Source organism: Bison bison, unplaced genomic scaffold (assembly GCF_000754665.1).
Source record: "Bison bison bison isolate TAMUID 2011002044 unplaced genomic scaffold, Bison_UMD1.0 scf7180017864314, whole genome shotgun sequence".
Lineage (NCBI taxonomy): Eukaryota > Metazoa > Chordata > Mammalia > Artiodactyla > Bovidae > Bison > Bison bison.
The window spans coordinates 2,884,264-2,903,088 of record NW_011494886.1 but is presented as its reverse complement, the minus strand read 5'-3'; the positions used below and the strand labels follow the sequence as shown (position 1 = coordinate 2,903,088).

Here is an 18,825-nt window from a genome sequence, read left to right as displayed (position 1 = left end):
AGTGAAAAGTGAAAGTGAAGTCGCTCAGTCGTGTCCGACTCTCAGCGACCCCATGGACTGCAGCCTACCAGGCTCCTCCATCCATGGGATTTTCCAGGCAAGAGGACTGGAATGGGGTGCCATTGCCTTCTCCGATGTTATATGTTACAGATGTATAATAAAGTGATTCACAGTTTTTAAAATTATACTCCATTTGTAGTTACTATAAAATATGGTGCACAATAATCACTGTAGCTTGTTTTATACCTAATAGTTTATACCTATTAATGTACCCTTATATTGCCCCTCTCTTCTTTCCTCTCCCAGCTTGTAACCGCTACATTGTTGTCTATATTTGTTTCCTTTTTGTTATGTTCACTCGTTTGCTTATTTTTTTTTTAGATTCCACATATTACTGCTAACATATAATATTTGTCTTTCTCTGACTGACTTATTTCACTAGTCATAATATTCCCCGGGTCCATCCATGTCATTGCAAATGGAAAAATTTCATTCTTTTATATGGCTGAGTAGTATTACATTTCACATATGTATGCATCACATTTGATTTTTCTATTCATCTGTTTATGGACACTTAGGTTGCTTCCCAAGTGTTGCTTCCTTAGGTTGTATTTTGAGAGACCTCCCTCTCCACATTCTTGATAATATTTGTTATTTGTGTATGTATGTGTGTGTGTTTGATGATAGCCATTCTATGAGATGTGAGGTGATTATCTCACTGTGGTTTTGATTTGCATTTTCCTAGTGATTAGCAATATTGAGCATTTTTTCATGTGCCTATTGGCCACCTGCATTTCTTCTTTGGAAAAATGTCTATTCAGGTCTTCTGCCTATTTTTAAATCATTTTTTTGATGTTGAATTGTATGAGTTGTTTATACATGTTGGATATTAACCCCTTATCAGTCATATCATTTGCCAGTATTTTCTCCCATTCAGTAGGTTGTATTTTCTTTCTTTCTTTCTTTCTTTTTTTTTTTTTTTTGGTGATTTCCTTTGCTATCTTAAAGCTTTTAAGCTTAATTAGATTTGTCTATTTTTGTTTTTGTTTGCTGTAAGAGACAGAGCCAAAAAAAATATATTGCTATGATTTAATTTATGTCAAAGAGTGTTCTACTTATGTTTTCCTCCAAGAATTTTATGGTTTCCAGTCTTATGTTTAGGTCTTTAATCCATTTTGAGTTTATTTTTGTGTATGGTGTTATAGAACTGTCCCATTTTCGCAGTATCACTTATTGAAGGGACTTCTCTCCATTGCATGTTTTGTCTCCTTTGTCACTGATTAATCGACCGTATGTGCCTGAGTTTATTTCTGTGCTCTCTGTTCCCTTTCATTGATTGATGTGTCTGTTTTTGTGCCAGTATCATACTGTTTGATCATTACAACTTTGTAGTATGATCTTGAAGTCAGGGAGTATGATTCCTCCAGCTCTGTTTTTCTTTCTCAAGATTGTTTTGGCTATTTGGGGTCTTTTGTATTTCCATACAAATTAAAAAAAAAAAATTGTTCTGTTTCCGTGAAAATTGCCATTGGTATTTTGATAGGGATTGCATTGAATCTATAGGTTGCTTTGGATAGTATAGTATTTTAACAATGCTGATTCTTTCTATCCAAGAGCATAGTATATTTTTCCATCTGTTCCTGTGGTCTTCAGTTTCTTTCATCAGTTTCTTAGAGTTTTCTGAGTATAGGTCTTTTACCTCCCTAGGTAGATTTATTTCTAGGTATTTTGTTCATTTTGAGGTGATGGTAAATGAGATTGTTTCCTTAATTTCTCTTTCTGATAATTAATTTTTAGTATATAGAAATGCAAAAGATTTCTATATATTAACTTTATATCCTGCAACTTTACTAAATTCATTGATGAGCTCTAATAGTTGTCTGGTGGTGTCTTTAGGATTTTCTATGTATATGTCATCTGCAAACAGAAATAGTTTTGCTTCTTCTTTTTCAATTTGGATTCCTTTTATTTCTTGTATGACTGCTGTGGCTAGGATTTCCAATATTATGTGGGATAAAAGTGGCAATAATGTGTATCCTTGTCTTGTTCCTGATCATAGAGGAAATGCTTTCAGTTTTTCACGTTTTGAGTATGATATTAGCTATGGATTTGTCATATTATGACTTTTATTATGTTGAGCTATGTTCTCTCTCTGCCCCCTTTCTAAAAAAGTTTTTATCATAAATAGATGTTAAATTTTGTCAAAAGTTTTTCTGCAGCGAGATAATCATGTGGCTTTTATTTTTCAGTTTGTTAATGTGGTGCAACACACTGATTTGTGTCTATTGAATTATCCTTGCATCCTTGGAATAAATCTCACTGATCATAATGTACGATTATTTAAGGTACTGTTGGGATCAGTTTGCTAATATTTTGTTAAGGACTTTTGCATCTATGTTCATCAGTGATATTGGGCTGTAATGCTTTTTTTTTGCGTGATATATTTGTCTGGTTTTAGTATCAGGATAATACTGGCCTTATAGAATGAGTTTGGAAGTGTTCCTTCGTCTGCAATTTTTGGGGATAGTTTTAGGATGGTTGTTAACTCTTCTCTAAATGTTTGGTAGAATTCCCCTGTGAAGCTATCCAGTCTGATTTAACTTCATTACTGGTAATTGGTCTGTTCATTGCTGTGGTCTCAGTTATACTGCTTTTTCATTTCTGATTTTATTGACTTAGGCCACCTCCCGTTTTTTTCTTGATGAATTTGGATTAAGGTTTGTCAGTTTTATCTTTTCAAAGACCAGCCTTAGTTTTATTGATTTTTTTTTTCCTCTAGTCTCTATTTCGTTAGATCATACAGTTCTCGAGGGAAGGGCCACATATACTTCTGATTCCTCTGAAGTGTCTAGGACAATTCTAGACATATAGTAGGTATTATGTAAAAAGTTTTGATTGATTTAACTAGTTATTAATTTAACAAATATTTATTGGCCATTCTATGTGTAGAAACAGTGTAAGCTAGGTAGTAGGGATGCAACAATTCCCAAGCCAGATATGTACTCTATCTTCATAAAGCTTACAGGTATGAAGTGTAGTGAGAATAAAACAAGCATAACCCTTACAACCTTGGACACCTATGTGGTATAGTTGCAGAATGGTGTTGCACTAAAGACAATATAGTCCTGTCTCCAAAGAAGCTTAAAAGTAATTCAGATTCATTAAGCCAGCATTAAAGCGGAACCCACTTAGTCTACGGTCAATCATTAAAAGTTTAATTTTTCTTTTCCTTGGTTTGTGTTTTGTTTCTGTTTTTTAGCTCTCTGAAATGCTTTAGCAGTTTCACTGCCCCAGACCCACAGATGTCTTCCTGCTTCTCAGCCTTAGGTTGAACCCACACTCACTATAGGCGTTACATAGTCAAGGCTTCCTATGTACAGCCTAATGACAAACATGGAATGGTGTGTATTCTTCCTGTTGTACTAGTTTCTTTAAGAGAATCTGCCCCTTGGGGCTGTCTTTTGCTTTCTTAATCTTCTTTGGGATGGGACAAGGGAGAAGCTGTGTCAAAATCAAAGTAAAACTGAGGATTTAAGATCATTTGAAATGGCAGTGGGATAAAGTCTAGACCAGGCCCTGAGTTACTTGAGTTCTTATCTGTAACAAATTAGTTTTGGTCTCAAGGAAATCATTTTTAGTCTTAATTTCTTCATCTATAAATAAACTAAGAAAAGAAGATTGAATAAATTTCTTATGGTTCCGCAATTATGTTTATCTATTTAAAAATATTTGCTGTTCCATAAGTTTGAAATTTTTGAAAATAAGGCGAGGGAAGTAAAAAATTTTTAGTGCTTACTGTGTGAAGGACAGTGTAGAGATACTGTGGGGACAGAGTGGAGACAAATACTAACAGTATCCATGAAGAGCTCGTAGTCTCCAATTTAAACAAAGATTTAATCAAGATTTGTTATAAAACTCTGATTTAAAGTAGGAAGGACATTCTTGATCAATGGGTTAATCAATGATGAAGAAATAGCTAGAAGGACTGCAACTTCTTCAAGACTTCCTACCACTTAATAAATTTAATTTATATTCATTTAATACCATTGATGAATTTATGTGACTACATACATACACATGTGCCTACTCACCCACCTTTATAATTTTCCATCCAAAATAAGGGCAGAATAAACAAATGCTTTTACCCAAACAAATCCGTATTGTTGGGTAGTTTTAAAGATGCACTTATCTGTTTTAAGCTTCTAACATACCCTCATATCTTTTTGCACCTCAGATCAAAGAACTGATTGTCACCTTTGATGCAGAACTCCGTCTCCTGAGACATCAGAAACTGAAGTTAGATACTCAGATGAAATTATCTGACCTGCACCATGTCACATTATTTCAAGAAATGCTTCTCCTAAAGAACTTTGAAAAACAGGAGAACATACTTCAAGAGCGTGTTAATTCATTAGACAAAGAGGAACAGGACATGCAAGTATGAACGGTCGAAAGATTGCTAACTGGCTACAGCCTTAGTTATGGAGGGGACTCGATTCTTCTTTTCTTCTTCTTAATTTCCCCCCTTGTTCTAGTCTACATCTCTTTCTTGTCTTCTCTTCATCCTCCTCCTTCCTGTTATTCCTGTTTGCTCTCTATTTTTGGTAACCTTGCTCAGGGAACAGTGAATCATAATTTTTAATGAATTTGATCTGATATCTTATAAAGTAGGAGAATTAATTTTTCAAAAGTGACCCTTATGTTTTGTTTACCCTGGCTTTAAAATTATTTTTGTTGTTAGTAGCTATCATGTGAAGTTGAGTTTTGATTATATATTATCATTATGAATGAACATACGTGGAAAAGGAGTTGGTAAATTTCTTAAATACAATAGCTACTTTCAGAGTAATACATAATTGACTAGCACAGGAAATTTTCTTTATTATATATATTAATATGTAAATTTAAGGAGATTAATTATACCTTCTCTCTTTGTCATGAAGGAAGAAGGAGTCTATTACATAATGCATGCACAATAGTGATGTCAGTTTGTAGATATATCTGCTTCACTAAGAGCAAATTTGCCTTTTTGTTTTCAGTATCTTGTGTTGATATGAAAGAGAGTCTTTTTTGAGAGCACATACAGAAAAATATTAGCTGACATTCACATATAAGTAAAAATTTTAAATTAATTTAGTTTTTTGAGGAAGTTAAACATCAAAAAAATCTATCTTATCTGATTCTGACCTTAATTGATTTTTACAAAAGAATTCTAAAGTTTAACCAAATGAATGACTCTGCAAACATCAGAAATGTAAACTTCTATTAAGAAGATTTAAAAATGTTTGTAGGCTGTAACCTTGCACTGTAATGTACATTATTCTCTGATCCTGGTTTATCAGGAAATATTTTATTTATCATTTGTTCATATTCTTTTCCACTTAGTGGAAAATAAATGAAACTCTTAAAGAGATGGAAGAGAAAAAGAATGAAGTAGCCAAGCTCCAAGACCAAGAAAAAGCACTCTATTCTGGTTTCCAAACAGCGCTTGGAGAAAACAATAAATTTGCTAATTTCCTTATGAAGGTACTAAAGAAGAGGATTAAGCGGGTGAAGAAAAAAGAGGTCGAAGGAGATGTCGGTTTGTATTTCTTTTCTATATATGATTCTATTTTTTCTCATTAGCATGAAATAGAGAAATAACTAAGGGACATATTACACACTTTTTCTTTTCTTTTTTTTCCTACAACATAGACAGTGTAGAGGCATATGGGGTTACAGAGGAGAGGAGAGAAACCTTTAGGTCTCTGACCATCAGAAGTGTGTGTGCATATGCCATGAGATAGCACAGGGTAGTTTTACTTAACAAGCACTTCTTTCCATGTTTACTTGACACCTGTGTATCTTTGATAAAATTTCTTGTCCTGTCTTTTGCTCACGTTTGAATACAGTTGCTTGCTTTTGTACTGTTGAGTTTTGAGAACTCTACATATTATATCCACTAGTCCTTTGTCAAATATGTGGTTTGCAAATATTTTCTTCTAGTCTGTAGCTTGGTTTTTCATTCTCTGAATAGTATCATGTGCAGGGCAATAGTTTTGAATTTTGTCAATGCTCAATTTGTCATTTTTTCCTCTCTTGGATTTTGTTTTGTTGTCAAGTCTAAGAATTCTTTGCCTAGCCCTGGGTCCCAAAGATTTTCTTTTATTTTTTTTTCTAAAGGTTTTATAGGTTTACATTGAAATCAATGATCCATTTGGAGTTAAGTTTTCTATAAGGTAGGAGACTTAGGTCAAGGTTTTTGTTTTCTCCTAGGAATGTCCAATTTTTCTAGCACCATTTGTTGAAAAGGCTGTCTCTCTTCTGTTGGATTGCCTTTATCTTTGTCAAAAATCATTTGAGCCTATCTATGTGGACCTATTTCTGTTGTTTTTTTTTTTCTTTTTAATTCTGTTCTGTTGATCTGTGTGTTTATCTCTTCACCAATACTAAGGTCTTGAGTATGGTAGGTATTGAGTTCTAAAATCAGGTAGACTAATTCCTCCCACTTTTAAAAATTACATTAGCTATTCTGGTACCTTTATATTTCCATGTTTAATTTTTTTTATATATCTACAAAAGATATCATTGGAATTCTGACAGCAATTGTGTTAAACCTCTATCAGTTTGGGGAGAATTAGTGTCTTTCCTATATTGAGTCTTCCAATGCATGAACAGGGTATGTATTTATTTAAAGCTTTGATTTGTCATCAACACTGTGTAGTTTTCAACATACAATTCATGTTCATGTTTTACCTCTAAAGTACTTCTTTTTTATTTTTTTATTTTTTGAGTAATTTGTTTTTAATCTTGGTGTCCACATATCCATACTAGTATATAGAAATATGGTTGCTTTGGGGATATTTATCTTGTATCTTGTAACCTGACTTATTCTAGGAGTTTTTGATTGATTCCTTGGGAATTTCTAGCTCTAAAGGGCAATTTCATTTTTAGTCTGTATGCCAGTTACCATTTCTTGGCTTATTGCCCTGGTTAGAATTTTCAGTACTATCCTAAAATAGAGTGTTAAGAACAGACATCCTTGCCTTAGTCCAATCTTAGGGGGAAAGCATTCAATCTTTCACTATTAAGTATGCTGCCTATACCATTAAAAAACATCTGTAGGTGTTTCTTGGATACTTTTTACCAAGTTCAGGAAGTTCTCTTCTGTTTTGTTTTTCATGAATGAGTTTGAATTTTATCAGATGCTTTACTGTATTGATGATTATGTGACCTTTTTTTTCTCTTTAGCCTGTTAAGATGGTGGATTATATTGGCTGATTACTAATTACAAAACTAGGCTAGCATTCTGAAATGTTGGCTTCCTGGGTAGCTCAAATGGCAAAGAATCTGCCTGCAATGCAGGAGACCTGGGTTCGATCCCTGGGTTGGGAAGATCCCCTGGAGAAGGGCATGGTAACCCACTCAGTATTCTTCCCTGGAGAATTTCGTGGACAGAGGAGCCTGACGGGCTACAGTCCATGGAGTCACAAAGAGTCAGACACGTCTGAGTGACTAACACTTTCACTTTCTGGTATAATGTAAAATTCTTTTTATGTATTGTTGAATTCTATTTGCTAATATTAAGAAATTTTATGGGAGAAGAACAAGATGGCAGAGGAGTAGGTAGACGTGGAGTACATCTCTCTCCACGGATACATCAGGAATACACCTTCAGACACAAAAGTGCATGCAGAACACCAGCTGAGAGCGGACAGGAGTACTTGACCAGAGGAAAAGAATATATAGAACCAGACAAAACTCTGTAGGACAAAGGAACTGGGGGGAAAAACAGGAGTGTTAGTAGGACTGGACCTGTCTTCAGTGGGTGGGGGAACTGAAGCAGGAGTCTGATCCCCACATTGGGGCAACTGTCTGAGTCAGAGGAGAAACATTTAAGGCTGAGAGTGAAACAGCTGATCTATGGCAGCCTAAATAGAATGAGACTCAGATAGACCTTGCTACAGCCATACGTATCTTGGACAGGAATGCTGGTCCCCTGGAAGGCACAGGGGCTGGGAGCTGGAGTTTGGGGCATGTGGAGTGATCCCAGGACGAGGGCTGCTATTGACTGTGGAGAGATGGATCCAGGGGAGGTGAGGGAGGAGATTGTGCTGGGAAATGCCTGTGGAGGAAAGCCAGGCAGCCACCTAAGCAAGGCGATACTGCTTAGTCATGTGTAGGGGGTGGAGACGTGACTATAGCCTCTCTCTCCCCACAGGCCAGCATCAGCAGCTGAACAATAGACAGGCTGGCCCATCAAATGCCTGAGGCACTGAACTACAGAGTAGGACCCCACCCAGGGTGCCCCTTTAAGTGCCTGACGTGCCAATCTACAGAGTAGGACCCCAGCAAGGGGGGGCCCTCTATGTGCCTGATGCTCCGAACAACAGAGAAGGACCCCAGGCAAAAGAGCCCTCTAAGTGCCTGAATGGGCAGAGCTAAGGAGAAAGACTGGCCAAAGAGGCCTTCTGATCACTAGCTACAAGAGGCTCAAAAAAAGGCGCTGATAGGACCATAACTCCTGTGGCGGAGGCAGTCCATGTCCCTGCACACTTGGCACTGCCAGGGTCCTCGCAAGCCAAGCAGCTGCACCACCTTCACACTCAACTCTCATGGGGGCAGAGCTGCCACAGGCAAAAAGTCTTGCATCTATGCCTACAGGGTCACTTCAGTAGTGTCTGACTCTTTGCAACCCTGTAGACTGTGGCCTGCCAGGCTTCTCTGTCAGGGAGGGGTTCTCCAGGCAAGAATACTGGAGTGTATTGACCAATACTGGTTGTCATACCCTACCAGAGCACTATATTTCCTGCTGCCCTGGCCGTCAACTCCCCTGAGTATCTGGTGCTGCCAGAACCCCTGCAACCCAAGCAGCTGCACCACCTCCACACCTGGCCCTCACAGAGGCAAACCTAAGTCCTCTAGGGCAGCCTCAGGAGCAATCCCCAGTGGACGAGCCACATGCAGAAGTGGAGATAAAACCACAGTTGAAACCAAGGGGCAGTGTGGCTAAGGAAGAAGGCCCAAAATCTTCCCACCAACTGTACAAGCTGCAGGTTAAATCCACATGATCAACTAGGCAGACTCTGTGTTGATGGAATATATAAAAGGTCATTGAGAGCTCCCACAAAAGAAAATGCACAAGTTCTGATAGCTGAGGACACTGGAGGCAAGAACACACAGGAGTAGGACCAGATTAGAACCTGAGCTGCCCCCACAGCAGGTCCAGAGATCAGCACAGTGTTGGAGGGCATCCTAGGGAGGTAAGGTGGACTGTGACTCCCAGCAAGGGAAAGGACTCTGATAGCAGTGATTCAAGAAAAACATTTATTATTCTTATGTTTTGACTTTCTCTGTAGATTGTTTTGGATTTTTTTTTCCTTTATTCTCTCCCCCTATTGTAGTTGTTGATTTTATTGGCACTGTGAAATCTAATTAAGCTTTTGAGCTTGGTTTTTTCCTCAGTCGCACTTGTTAGTGCTGTTATAAACCTCTGCCTCTACATTGGGCTTTTGCAGTTATGTGGAGTTTTCCTTTTTTCTCTCTTTTTTTAATTTTAATTTTTTTAAGCCTATTATATTTTTTTCTACATTTATTCCTTTGTTTGCCTTTCCTACTGTTCTTTTCCCCTTGCAGTTAATCTTTAATGTATATAAATCTTCTTCGTGTACCTCTATTTAACTTTGCATATCTATTCTTTCTTTCTTTTCTTTCTTTCCTTTCCTCTCAACATTTTGTCAGTTTTATTTTCATTGCTTTATTCCCCACTTAGCACCTTGCTTTAGTTTTGTTTTCCAGTTTTTGCTTTAGTTAGTTTTGTCCTGGTAGATATAATTTTTGGTTTCCTTTGTTCTCCAGGTCAATCTTTTGTACTTTATTTTTGTTGGACTGTTCTGATTTTGCTTATGGGTGTATATGTATGTGTGTATATTCAGTCGCACTTTTATTGTTGCTATAAACCTCTGCCTTTACATTGAGCTTTTGCAGTTCTGTGGAGTTTTCCTTTTTTTCCCCTTTTTTCTTTCTTCTTCCAGGTTCTTTCTTTTCTCTTTTATAATTTTAAATTTTTTAAAAAACCTATTATATTTTTTTCTACATTTATTCCTTTGTTTGCCTTTCCTACGGTTCTTTTCCCCTTGAAGTTTAATCTTTAATGTATACAAATCTTCTTTGTCTACCTCTGTTTAACTTTGCATATCTATTCTTTCTTTCTTTTCTTTCTTTCCTTTCCTCTCAACATATTTGTTAGTTTTGTTTTCAATACTTTATTCCCTACTTGGCACCTTGCTTTAGTTTTGTTTTCCAGTTTGTGCTTTAGTTAGTTTTGTTCTTAACTGGTAAATATAAATTTTGATTTACTTTGTTCACCCGACCAATCTACTGCACTTTATTTTTGTTGGACTGTTTTCACTTTGCTCATGGGTGTATATGTATATGTGTATATTCCATTATTTTAATTATTATTGCCTGATTTTGTAACTGCCATTTGTCTGGGGTTCATCTTTGGTTTCTCATTTTTGTATATTTGTTTTACTCTCACTTAATGCCACAACAAACCACTTGTGGAAACTTTGTTCCTGACCAGAGATCAAGCCCTGAGTCTTTGGAGTGGGAGCACTGACTCCAAACAACCAGACCACCAGAGAACTAACCCTAAGGAGTATCAAATAGTGAGAACTCACAAAGGAAACCACTTGAATACAAGACCTGCCATCACCCAATCATCAGTAGCACCCTGTGTAGGACACCTCATCTAAACAACAAACAAAATAAAAATACAAACCAAATCATCAGCAGACAGGATTACCACCTCACTCAGCCTTGCCCATCAGAGGAAAAACAAACAACCAAACAAAAAGTCAGCACAAATCTCACCCTGTCCGAAGCTCAAACAAACCACTGGACCAACCTTAGGAGGGCAGAAACCAAAAAGAAGAAAGAATTCAACCTTTAAACCTGGCAAAAGGAGACCTCAAACACAATAAGTTAAAAAAAAAATAACAAAAAGGCATAGAAATACTATACAAATGAAGGAACAAGATAGAAACACTGAAGTCCAAATAAATGAAGAGGAAATAGGCAAACTACCTGAAAAAGAATTCAGAATAATGATAGTAAAGATGATCAAAAACCTTGAAAACAAAATGGAGAAAATGCAAGAATCAATTAACAAAAATCTGGAAGAATTAAAGAATAAACATACAGAGACAAAGGACACAATGACTGAAATTAAAAATACTCTAGAAGGAATCTATAGCAGAATATCTGAAGCAAAAGAATGAATCAGTGAGCTGGAAGATAAAATGGTGGAAATAACTTCTGAAGAGCAGAATAAAGTAAAAAGAATGAACTGAGGATAGTTTCAAGACCTCTGGGACAATATCAAATGCACCAACATTTGAAGTATAGGGGTCCCGGAAGAAGAAGAAAAAAAGAAAGGGTATGAAATTTTTGAAAAGATTATAATTGAAAATTTCCCCAACATGGAAAAGGAAATAGTCAATCAAGTCCAGGAGGCACAAAGAGTACCTTACAGGATAAACCCAAGGAGAAACACACCAAGACACATACTAATCAAACTAACAAAGACTAAGCACAAAGAATATTAAAAGCAGCAAGGGAGAAGCAACAAGTAACATATAAGGGAAACCCCATACACTTAACTGCTGATCTTTAAGCAGAAACTCAGGCCAGAAGGGAATGTCAAGATATATTTAAAGTACTGAAAGGGAAAAAACTGCAACCAAGATTACTGTACTTGACAAGGATCTCATTCAAAATTGATAGAGAAATAAAAAGCCTTTCAGACAAGCAAAAGTTAAGAGAATTCAGTATCACCAAACCAGCTTTACAACAAATGTTAAAGGGATTTCTATAGTCAAGAAATACAAGAGAAGAAAATAGATCTACAAAATCAACCCCAAACATTTAAGAAAATAGCAATAGGAACATATATATCAATAATTACTTAAAATGTAAATGGATTAAATGCTCCAGCCAAAAGACACAGACTGGCTGAATGGATACAAAAATAAGACCCATATAAATGCTGTCTACAAGAAACCCACTTCAGACCTCAAGACACATAGAGACTGAAAGTGAGAGGATGGAAAAATATATTCCATGCAAATGGAAAGCAAAAGAAAGCTGGAGTAGCAATCCTTATATTGACAAAATAGGCCTTAAAGAAGATTACAAGAGATAAGAAAGGACACTCCATAATGATCAAGGATCAATTCAAGAGGAAGACATAACAGTTGTAAATATCTATGCACCCAACATAGGTGCACCTCAATAGTTAAGACAAACACTAACAGACATAAAAGGAGAAATTGACAGTTACACAATAATAGTAGGAGACTTTAACACCTCACTCACACCAATGGACAGATCATCAAAATAGAAAATTAATAAGGAAACACAAGTCTTAAATGATGCATTAGCTAAGATGGATCTCATTGATATCTTCAGGACATTCCATCCAAATGCAGAAGAATACCCCTTCTTCTCAAGTGCACATGGAACATTCTCCAGGACAGATCACATCTTGGGTAAGAAATAAAACCTCAGTAAAATTTAAGAAAATTGAAATCATATCAAGCATCTTCTCTGACCACAATGCTATGATTTGTAAGATTTCAATTACAAGAAAAAAACTGTAAGCAACACAAACACATGGATGTTAAACAACACATTTCTAAATAACCAACACGTTACTGAAGAAATCAAAAGGGAAAGGAAAAAAGTTCTGGAAACAAATGACAATGATAACATGACAGCTCAAAACCTATGGGATGCAGCAAAAGCAGTTCTAAGAGGGAAGTTTATAGCAATACAATCCTACCTCAAGAAACAAGAAAAACATCAAATAGACATCCTAACTTTACACTTAAAACAACTGGAAATAGAAGAAGAACAACAACAACAAACCGAAAATTAGTAGAAGGAAAGAAATCATAAAGATCTGAGCAGAAATAAGTGAAAAGCAAATGAAAGAAACAATTGTAAAGATTAATAAAACTAAAAGCTGGTTTTTTGAGAAGATCAACAAAATTGACAAGCCTTTAGTCCGGTTCATCAAGAAAAAAAGAGAGAAGAATCAAATCAACAAAATTAGGAATGAAAAAGGAGAGGTTACAACAGACAATGCAGAAATACAAAGGATTATGAGAAACAATTATGAATAACTATATGGCAATAAAATCGAAGAAATGGACAAATTCTTAGAAAAGTTCAGTCTTCCAAGACTGAACCAGGAAGAAATAGAAATTATGAACAACCCAATTGCAAGCATTGAAATTGAAGCTGTGATCAAAAATCTCCCCCCAAACAAAAGCCCAGGACCAGATTACTTCACAGGGAAATTCTGTCAAACATTTAGAGAAGAGCTAATGCTTATCCTTCTAAAACTCTTTCAAAAAATTGCAGAGGAAGGAAGACTTCCAAACTCATTCTATGAGGCCGCTTTCACCCTGATACCAAAACCAGACAAAGACAACACAAAAAGAGAAAACTACAGGCCAATATCACTGATGAACATAGATGAAAAAATCCTCAACAAAATTTTAGCAAACATAATTCAGTAGCACATCAAGAAGCTCATACACCATGATCAAGTTGGGTTTATTCCAGGAATGCAAGGATTCTTCAATATATGAAAATCAATATGATACCCCATATTAACAAATTGAAAGATAGAAACCATATGATAATCTCAACAGATGCAGAGAAAACCTTTGACAAAATTCAGCACCCACTTGTGATTAAAACTCTTCAAAAAATGGTCATAGAAGGAATCTACCTCAACATAGTAAAGGCCATATATGATAAGCCTACAGCAAACATTATTCTCAGTGGTGAAAAACTGAAAGTGTTCCCCCTAAGGTCAGGAACAAGACAAGGGTGTCCACTCTCACCACTATTATTCAACATAGTTCTGGAAATTCTAGCTACAGCAGTCAGAGAAGAAAAAGAAATAAAAGGAACCCAGATAGGAAAAGAAGTAAAGCTCACACTGGTTGTAGATGACATGATACTATACATAGACAACCCTAAAGATAGTATCAGAAAATTACTATAGCTAATAAGTGAATTTAGCAAAGTTACAGGATACAAAATCAATACACAGAAATCACTTGCATTTCTATATACTAACAATGAAAAATCTGAAAGAGAGTTTAAGGAATCAATCCCATTCACCATTGCAACAAAAATAATTAAATATCTAGGAATAAACTTACCTAAGGAGACAAAAGAACTGTACACAGAAAATTATGACACTAATGAAAGAAATCAAAGATGACATAGATAGATATTCCATGTTCCTGGGTAGAAAGAATCAATATTTTGAACATGACTATACTACCAAATGCAATCTACAAATTCAGTGTGATCCCTATCAAATCAGCAATGGCATTTTTCACAGAACTGGAACAAAAAATTTCACAATTCATGCAGAAAAACAAAAGACTCTGAATAGCCAAAGCAGTCTTGAGAAAGAAGAATGGAGCTGGAGGAATCAACCTTCCTGACTTCAGATTATACTGCAAAGCTACAGTCATCAAGATAGTATGGTACTGGCAGAAAAACAGAAATATAGACCAATGGAACAAGATAGAAAGTCCAGAAATAAACCCATGCATACCTTATTTTTGACAAAGGAGGCAAGAATATACAATGGGGCAAAGACAGCCTCTTCAATAGTGCTAGGAAAACTGGACAGCTACATGTAAAACAATGAAATTGGAACACTTCCTAACACCATATACAAAGATAAACTCAAAATGGATTAAAGACCTAAATGCAAGACCAGAAACTATAAAACTCTTAGAGGAAAGCATAGGCCGAACACACGATGACATAAATCAAAGCAAGATTCTCTATGACCCACCTCCTAGAGTAATGGGAATAAAAACAAAAGTAAGCAAGTGGGACCTGATTAAACTTAAAGGCTTTTGCACAGCAAAGGAAACTATAATCAAGGTGGAAAGACAACCCTCAGAGTGGGAGAAAGTAATAGTAAATGAAACAATTGACAAAGGATTAATTTCCAAAAATATAAGCAGCTCATACAACTCAATGCCAGAAAAGCAAACAACCCAATCAAAAAGGGAGAAAAGACCTAAACAGACATTTCTCCAAAGAAGACATACAGATCACTAACAAACACATGAAAAGATGCTCAACATTGCTCATTATTAGAGAAATGCAAATCAAAACTACAATGAAATACCACCTCACATCAGTCAGAATGGCCATCATCAAAAAGTCTACAAATGTAAATGCTGGAGAGGTTGTAGAGAAAAGGGACCACTCTTGCACTGTTGGGAATGTAAATTGATACAGCCACTATGGAAGACAGTATGGAGATTCCTTAAAAACTAGGAATAAAACCATCATATGACCCAGCAACCCCACTCCTAGGCGTATGATCTGAGGAAACCAAAATTGAAAAAGGTGCATGTATCCCAGTGCTCATTGCAGCACTATTTACAATAGCTAGAACGTGGAAGCAACCTAGGTGTCCATCGACAGATGAATGGATAAAGAAGTCATGGTACATTTACACAATGGAATATTACTCAGCCATAAAAAAGAACACATTTGAGTCCATTCTGATGAGGTGGATGAATCTAGAACCTATTATACAGAGTGAAGTGAGTCAGAAAGATATGTATTCTGATGCACATATATGGAATCTAGAAAAATGGTATTGAAGAATTTATTTACAGGGCAACAATGGAGAAACAGACAGAGAATAGACTTATGGACATAGAGAGAGGGGAGGAGACGATGAGATGTATGGAGAGAGTAACATGGAAACTTACATTACCATATGTAAAATAGATAACCAACAGGAATTTGCTGTATGGCTCAGGAAACTCAAACAGGGGCTCTGTATCAATCTAGAGGGATGGGATCGGGAGGGAGATGGGAGGGAGGTTCAAAAGGGAGGGGATATATGTATACCTATGGCTGATTCATGTGGAGGTTTGGTAGAAAACAACAAAATTCTATAAAGCAATTATACTTCAATAAAATAGAAATTAAAAAAATTTTATGTCTATATTCATGAGGATCACTGTACTGTCTTTATACTATATTTAGTTTTGAGTATCAGGAGAATACTAGCTTCAAAATATGACTTGGGGAGTCTTCTCCCCTTTTTTGGTGAAGGAAATGGCAACCCACTCCCGTATTCTTAACTGGATAATTCCATGGGCAGAGGAGCCTGGCAGGCTATAGTTCATCAGGTCACAAAGGGTTGGGTGTGACTTAGCAACTAAGCAACTCCCCTTTCTGATTTTTCTGGAAGATACTGTATAGAATTTATGGTAATTATTTAAATGTATGGTAGAGTTCTCCAATGAAACTATTTGGGCCAATATATTTCTTCAAGGTAGTTTTACAATTAGAATTTCAGTGTTCTTAATAGTTACAGAACTATTCACATTATATCCTTTATATTGGGTGGGTTGTGGTAATTTGTATTTTTTGTGGAATTGGTCTGTTTCATTTAAGTTGCCAAATTTCTGTGCATAGAGATGCTCATTGTATTTCCTTGCTATCCTTTTAATGTCTGCAGGGTCTTTAGTAATACTGTCTGTTGCATTCTCGATATTGGTACCTTGTTTCTTAAATTCCTTTTTTTTTTTTTTTGTAGTTTTACTAGAGGTTTGTCAATTCACCTGATTTTTTTGAGAACAAGTCAGCTCTTTGCATAAGTGATTTTCTCTGTTTTCTGCTGTCAATTTTATTGCTTTCTGTTGTTATCTTTACTATTACCTTCCTTCAGCTTGCTTTGGGTTTATTTTGTACTCCTGTTTTTTAGGTTTTCAGGTGTGAGCTTAAATCACTGACTTGAGAATTTATTCTCTTTCCTAATTTAGCACTATAAATTTCTCTCTCAGCACTGCTCTAGTTGTATTCTACAAAACTTGAAGTTAATTTTCATTTACATTCAGGACAGTGTAGTTTTAAAATTTACATTGTGACTTCTGGATTCCGTGGATTATATAGAAGTGTGTTGTTTAGGTCCAAGTGCTTTGAGATTTTCCTCTTATCTTTCTGTTATTGATTTCTAGTTTGATTCAATTGTGGTCAGAGAACACATTCTGTGTGATTTCAATTCTTTTTTAGTTGCTGAGATTTGTTTTATGGTCTGACATATCTATCTTGGTGTATGTTCTGTGAGCACTTGCGAAGAATGTATTATATGTTGTCTGTTTTGTGTGACATGTTCCATTACTGTCAGTTAGATCCTGTTGATTGATGGTATTGCTCAAGTCTTCTATATCCTTGTTGATTTTCTGTATGGTTGTTGCATCAAATGTTGAGTTAAGGTGTGGAGGTCTCCAAATGCACTCATGGATTTATCTATTTCTCCTCTCATTTTTATCAGTTTTTACTTCCCATATTTCTCTTGTTTTATGCATACACTGTTAAGATTTCTATGTTTTCTTGATAAATTGGCATATTTATCATTATTTAATGTCTTTCTCTGTCTTGGGTAATTTTCCTTGCTCTGAAGTCCATTTTATCCTATATTATTATAGTCATTTCTGCTTTGCTTTTATTAATAATTGTATGATATATCTTTTCCCTCCTTTTAATTTCAGCTTGATTATATAGTTGCATTAGAAGTGAATTTCTGGTAGCATATGGCTGAATAATGTTTTTCATCCATTCTGTCTTTTAATTGGTGTATTGAACCACTTATATTTGATCTATTAAGTCTGCCATTTTATATCTGTTTTGTCCTTTTTCCTACCTTCCTGTGGGTTAGTTGAACATTCTTTAGGATTCCATTTTATTTTCTCTTGCACTTTTTACAGTAGTCATGTATGGATGTGAGAATTGGACTATAAATAAAGCTGAGTGCTGAAAAATTGATGCTTTTGAACTGTGGTGTTAGAGAAGACTCTTGAGAGTCCCTTGGACTGCAAGGAGGTCCAACCAGTCCATCCTAAAGGAAATCCTAAAGGAAATCCTGAATATTCATTGGAAGGACTGATGTTGAAGCTGAAACTCCAATACTTTGGCCACTTGATGCGAAGAACTGATTCTTTTGAAAAGACCCTGATGCTGGGAGGGATTGGGGGGCAGGAGGAGAAGGGGACAACAGAGGATGAGATGGTTGGATGGCATCACCGACTCAATGGAGATGAGTTTGAGTAAACTCCGGGAGTTGGTGATGGACAGGGAGGCCTGGCGTGTTGCAGTTCATGGAGTCGCAAAGAGTCGGACACAACTGAGCAAATGAACTGAACTGAGCACTTTTTAATGTATCTCTTTGTATAACATTTTTAGTCGTTGCTCTGTATATTCTACGTATATGTGTGTGTGTGTGTATATATATATTCATTGTTTATCCCAGTCCACCAGTGTCATCATTTTACCAATTTAAGTCAAGTATAGAGTCCTTACCTACCTTTATATCCCAGTTTCTTCCTCATTTATCATATGATTGTCTTAAATATTTCCTCTGCATACATCTGGAACCATATCAGACAATGTTATAATTTTTGCTTCAATTATCAAACATTATTTAAGCACTTGGAGGAAAGCCTATTCATATAGGCTTTATTCATATTTTTATTCAAAATTTCCTTTTTTAAAAAAGAAAAAAATTCCCTCTGCTTAAAGAGTTTCCTTTATCCATTCTTTTAGGGAGGGTATACTGGTAGCAATTAAAAATTTTTTCCCATAATCTAATCAATAACCTCAGATATGCAGATGACACCACCCTTATGGCAGAAAGTGAACAGGAACTAAAAAGCCTCTTGATGAAGGTGAAAGAGGAGAGTGAAAAAGTTGGCTTAAAACTCAACATTCAGAAAACGAAGA

General features: G+C 35.9%; 1 protein-coding gene across 1 annotated transcript in view; it reads left to right on the top strand.

Moving 5' to 3' along the window:
• The window catches only part of CFAP44 (cilia and flagella associated protein 44), a 113,693-nt gene that overhangs the window by 76,546 nt on the left and 18,322 nt on the right, over positions 1–18,825 (top strand). The window contains exons 27-28 of the mRNA XM_010852770.1: positions 4,235–4,438; positions 5,386–5,581. Coding sequence (XP_010851072.1) covers positions 4,235–4,438; positions 5,386–5,581 — 400 coding nt within the window. The remainder of the gene's footprint in view (positions 1–4,234; positions 4,439–5,385; positions 5,582–18,825) is intronic.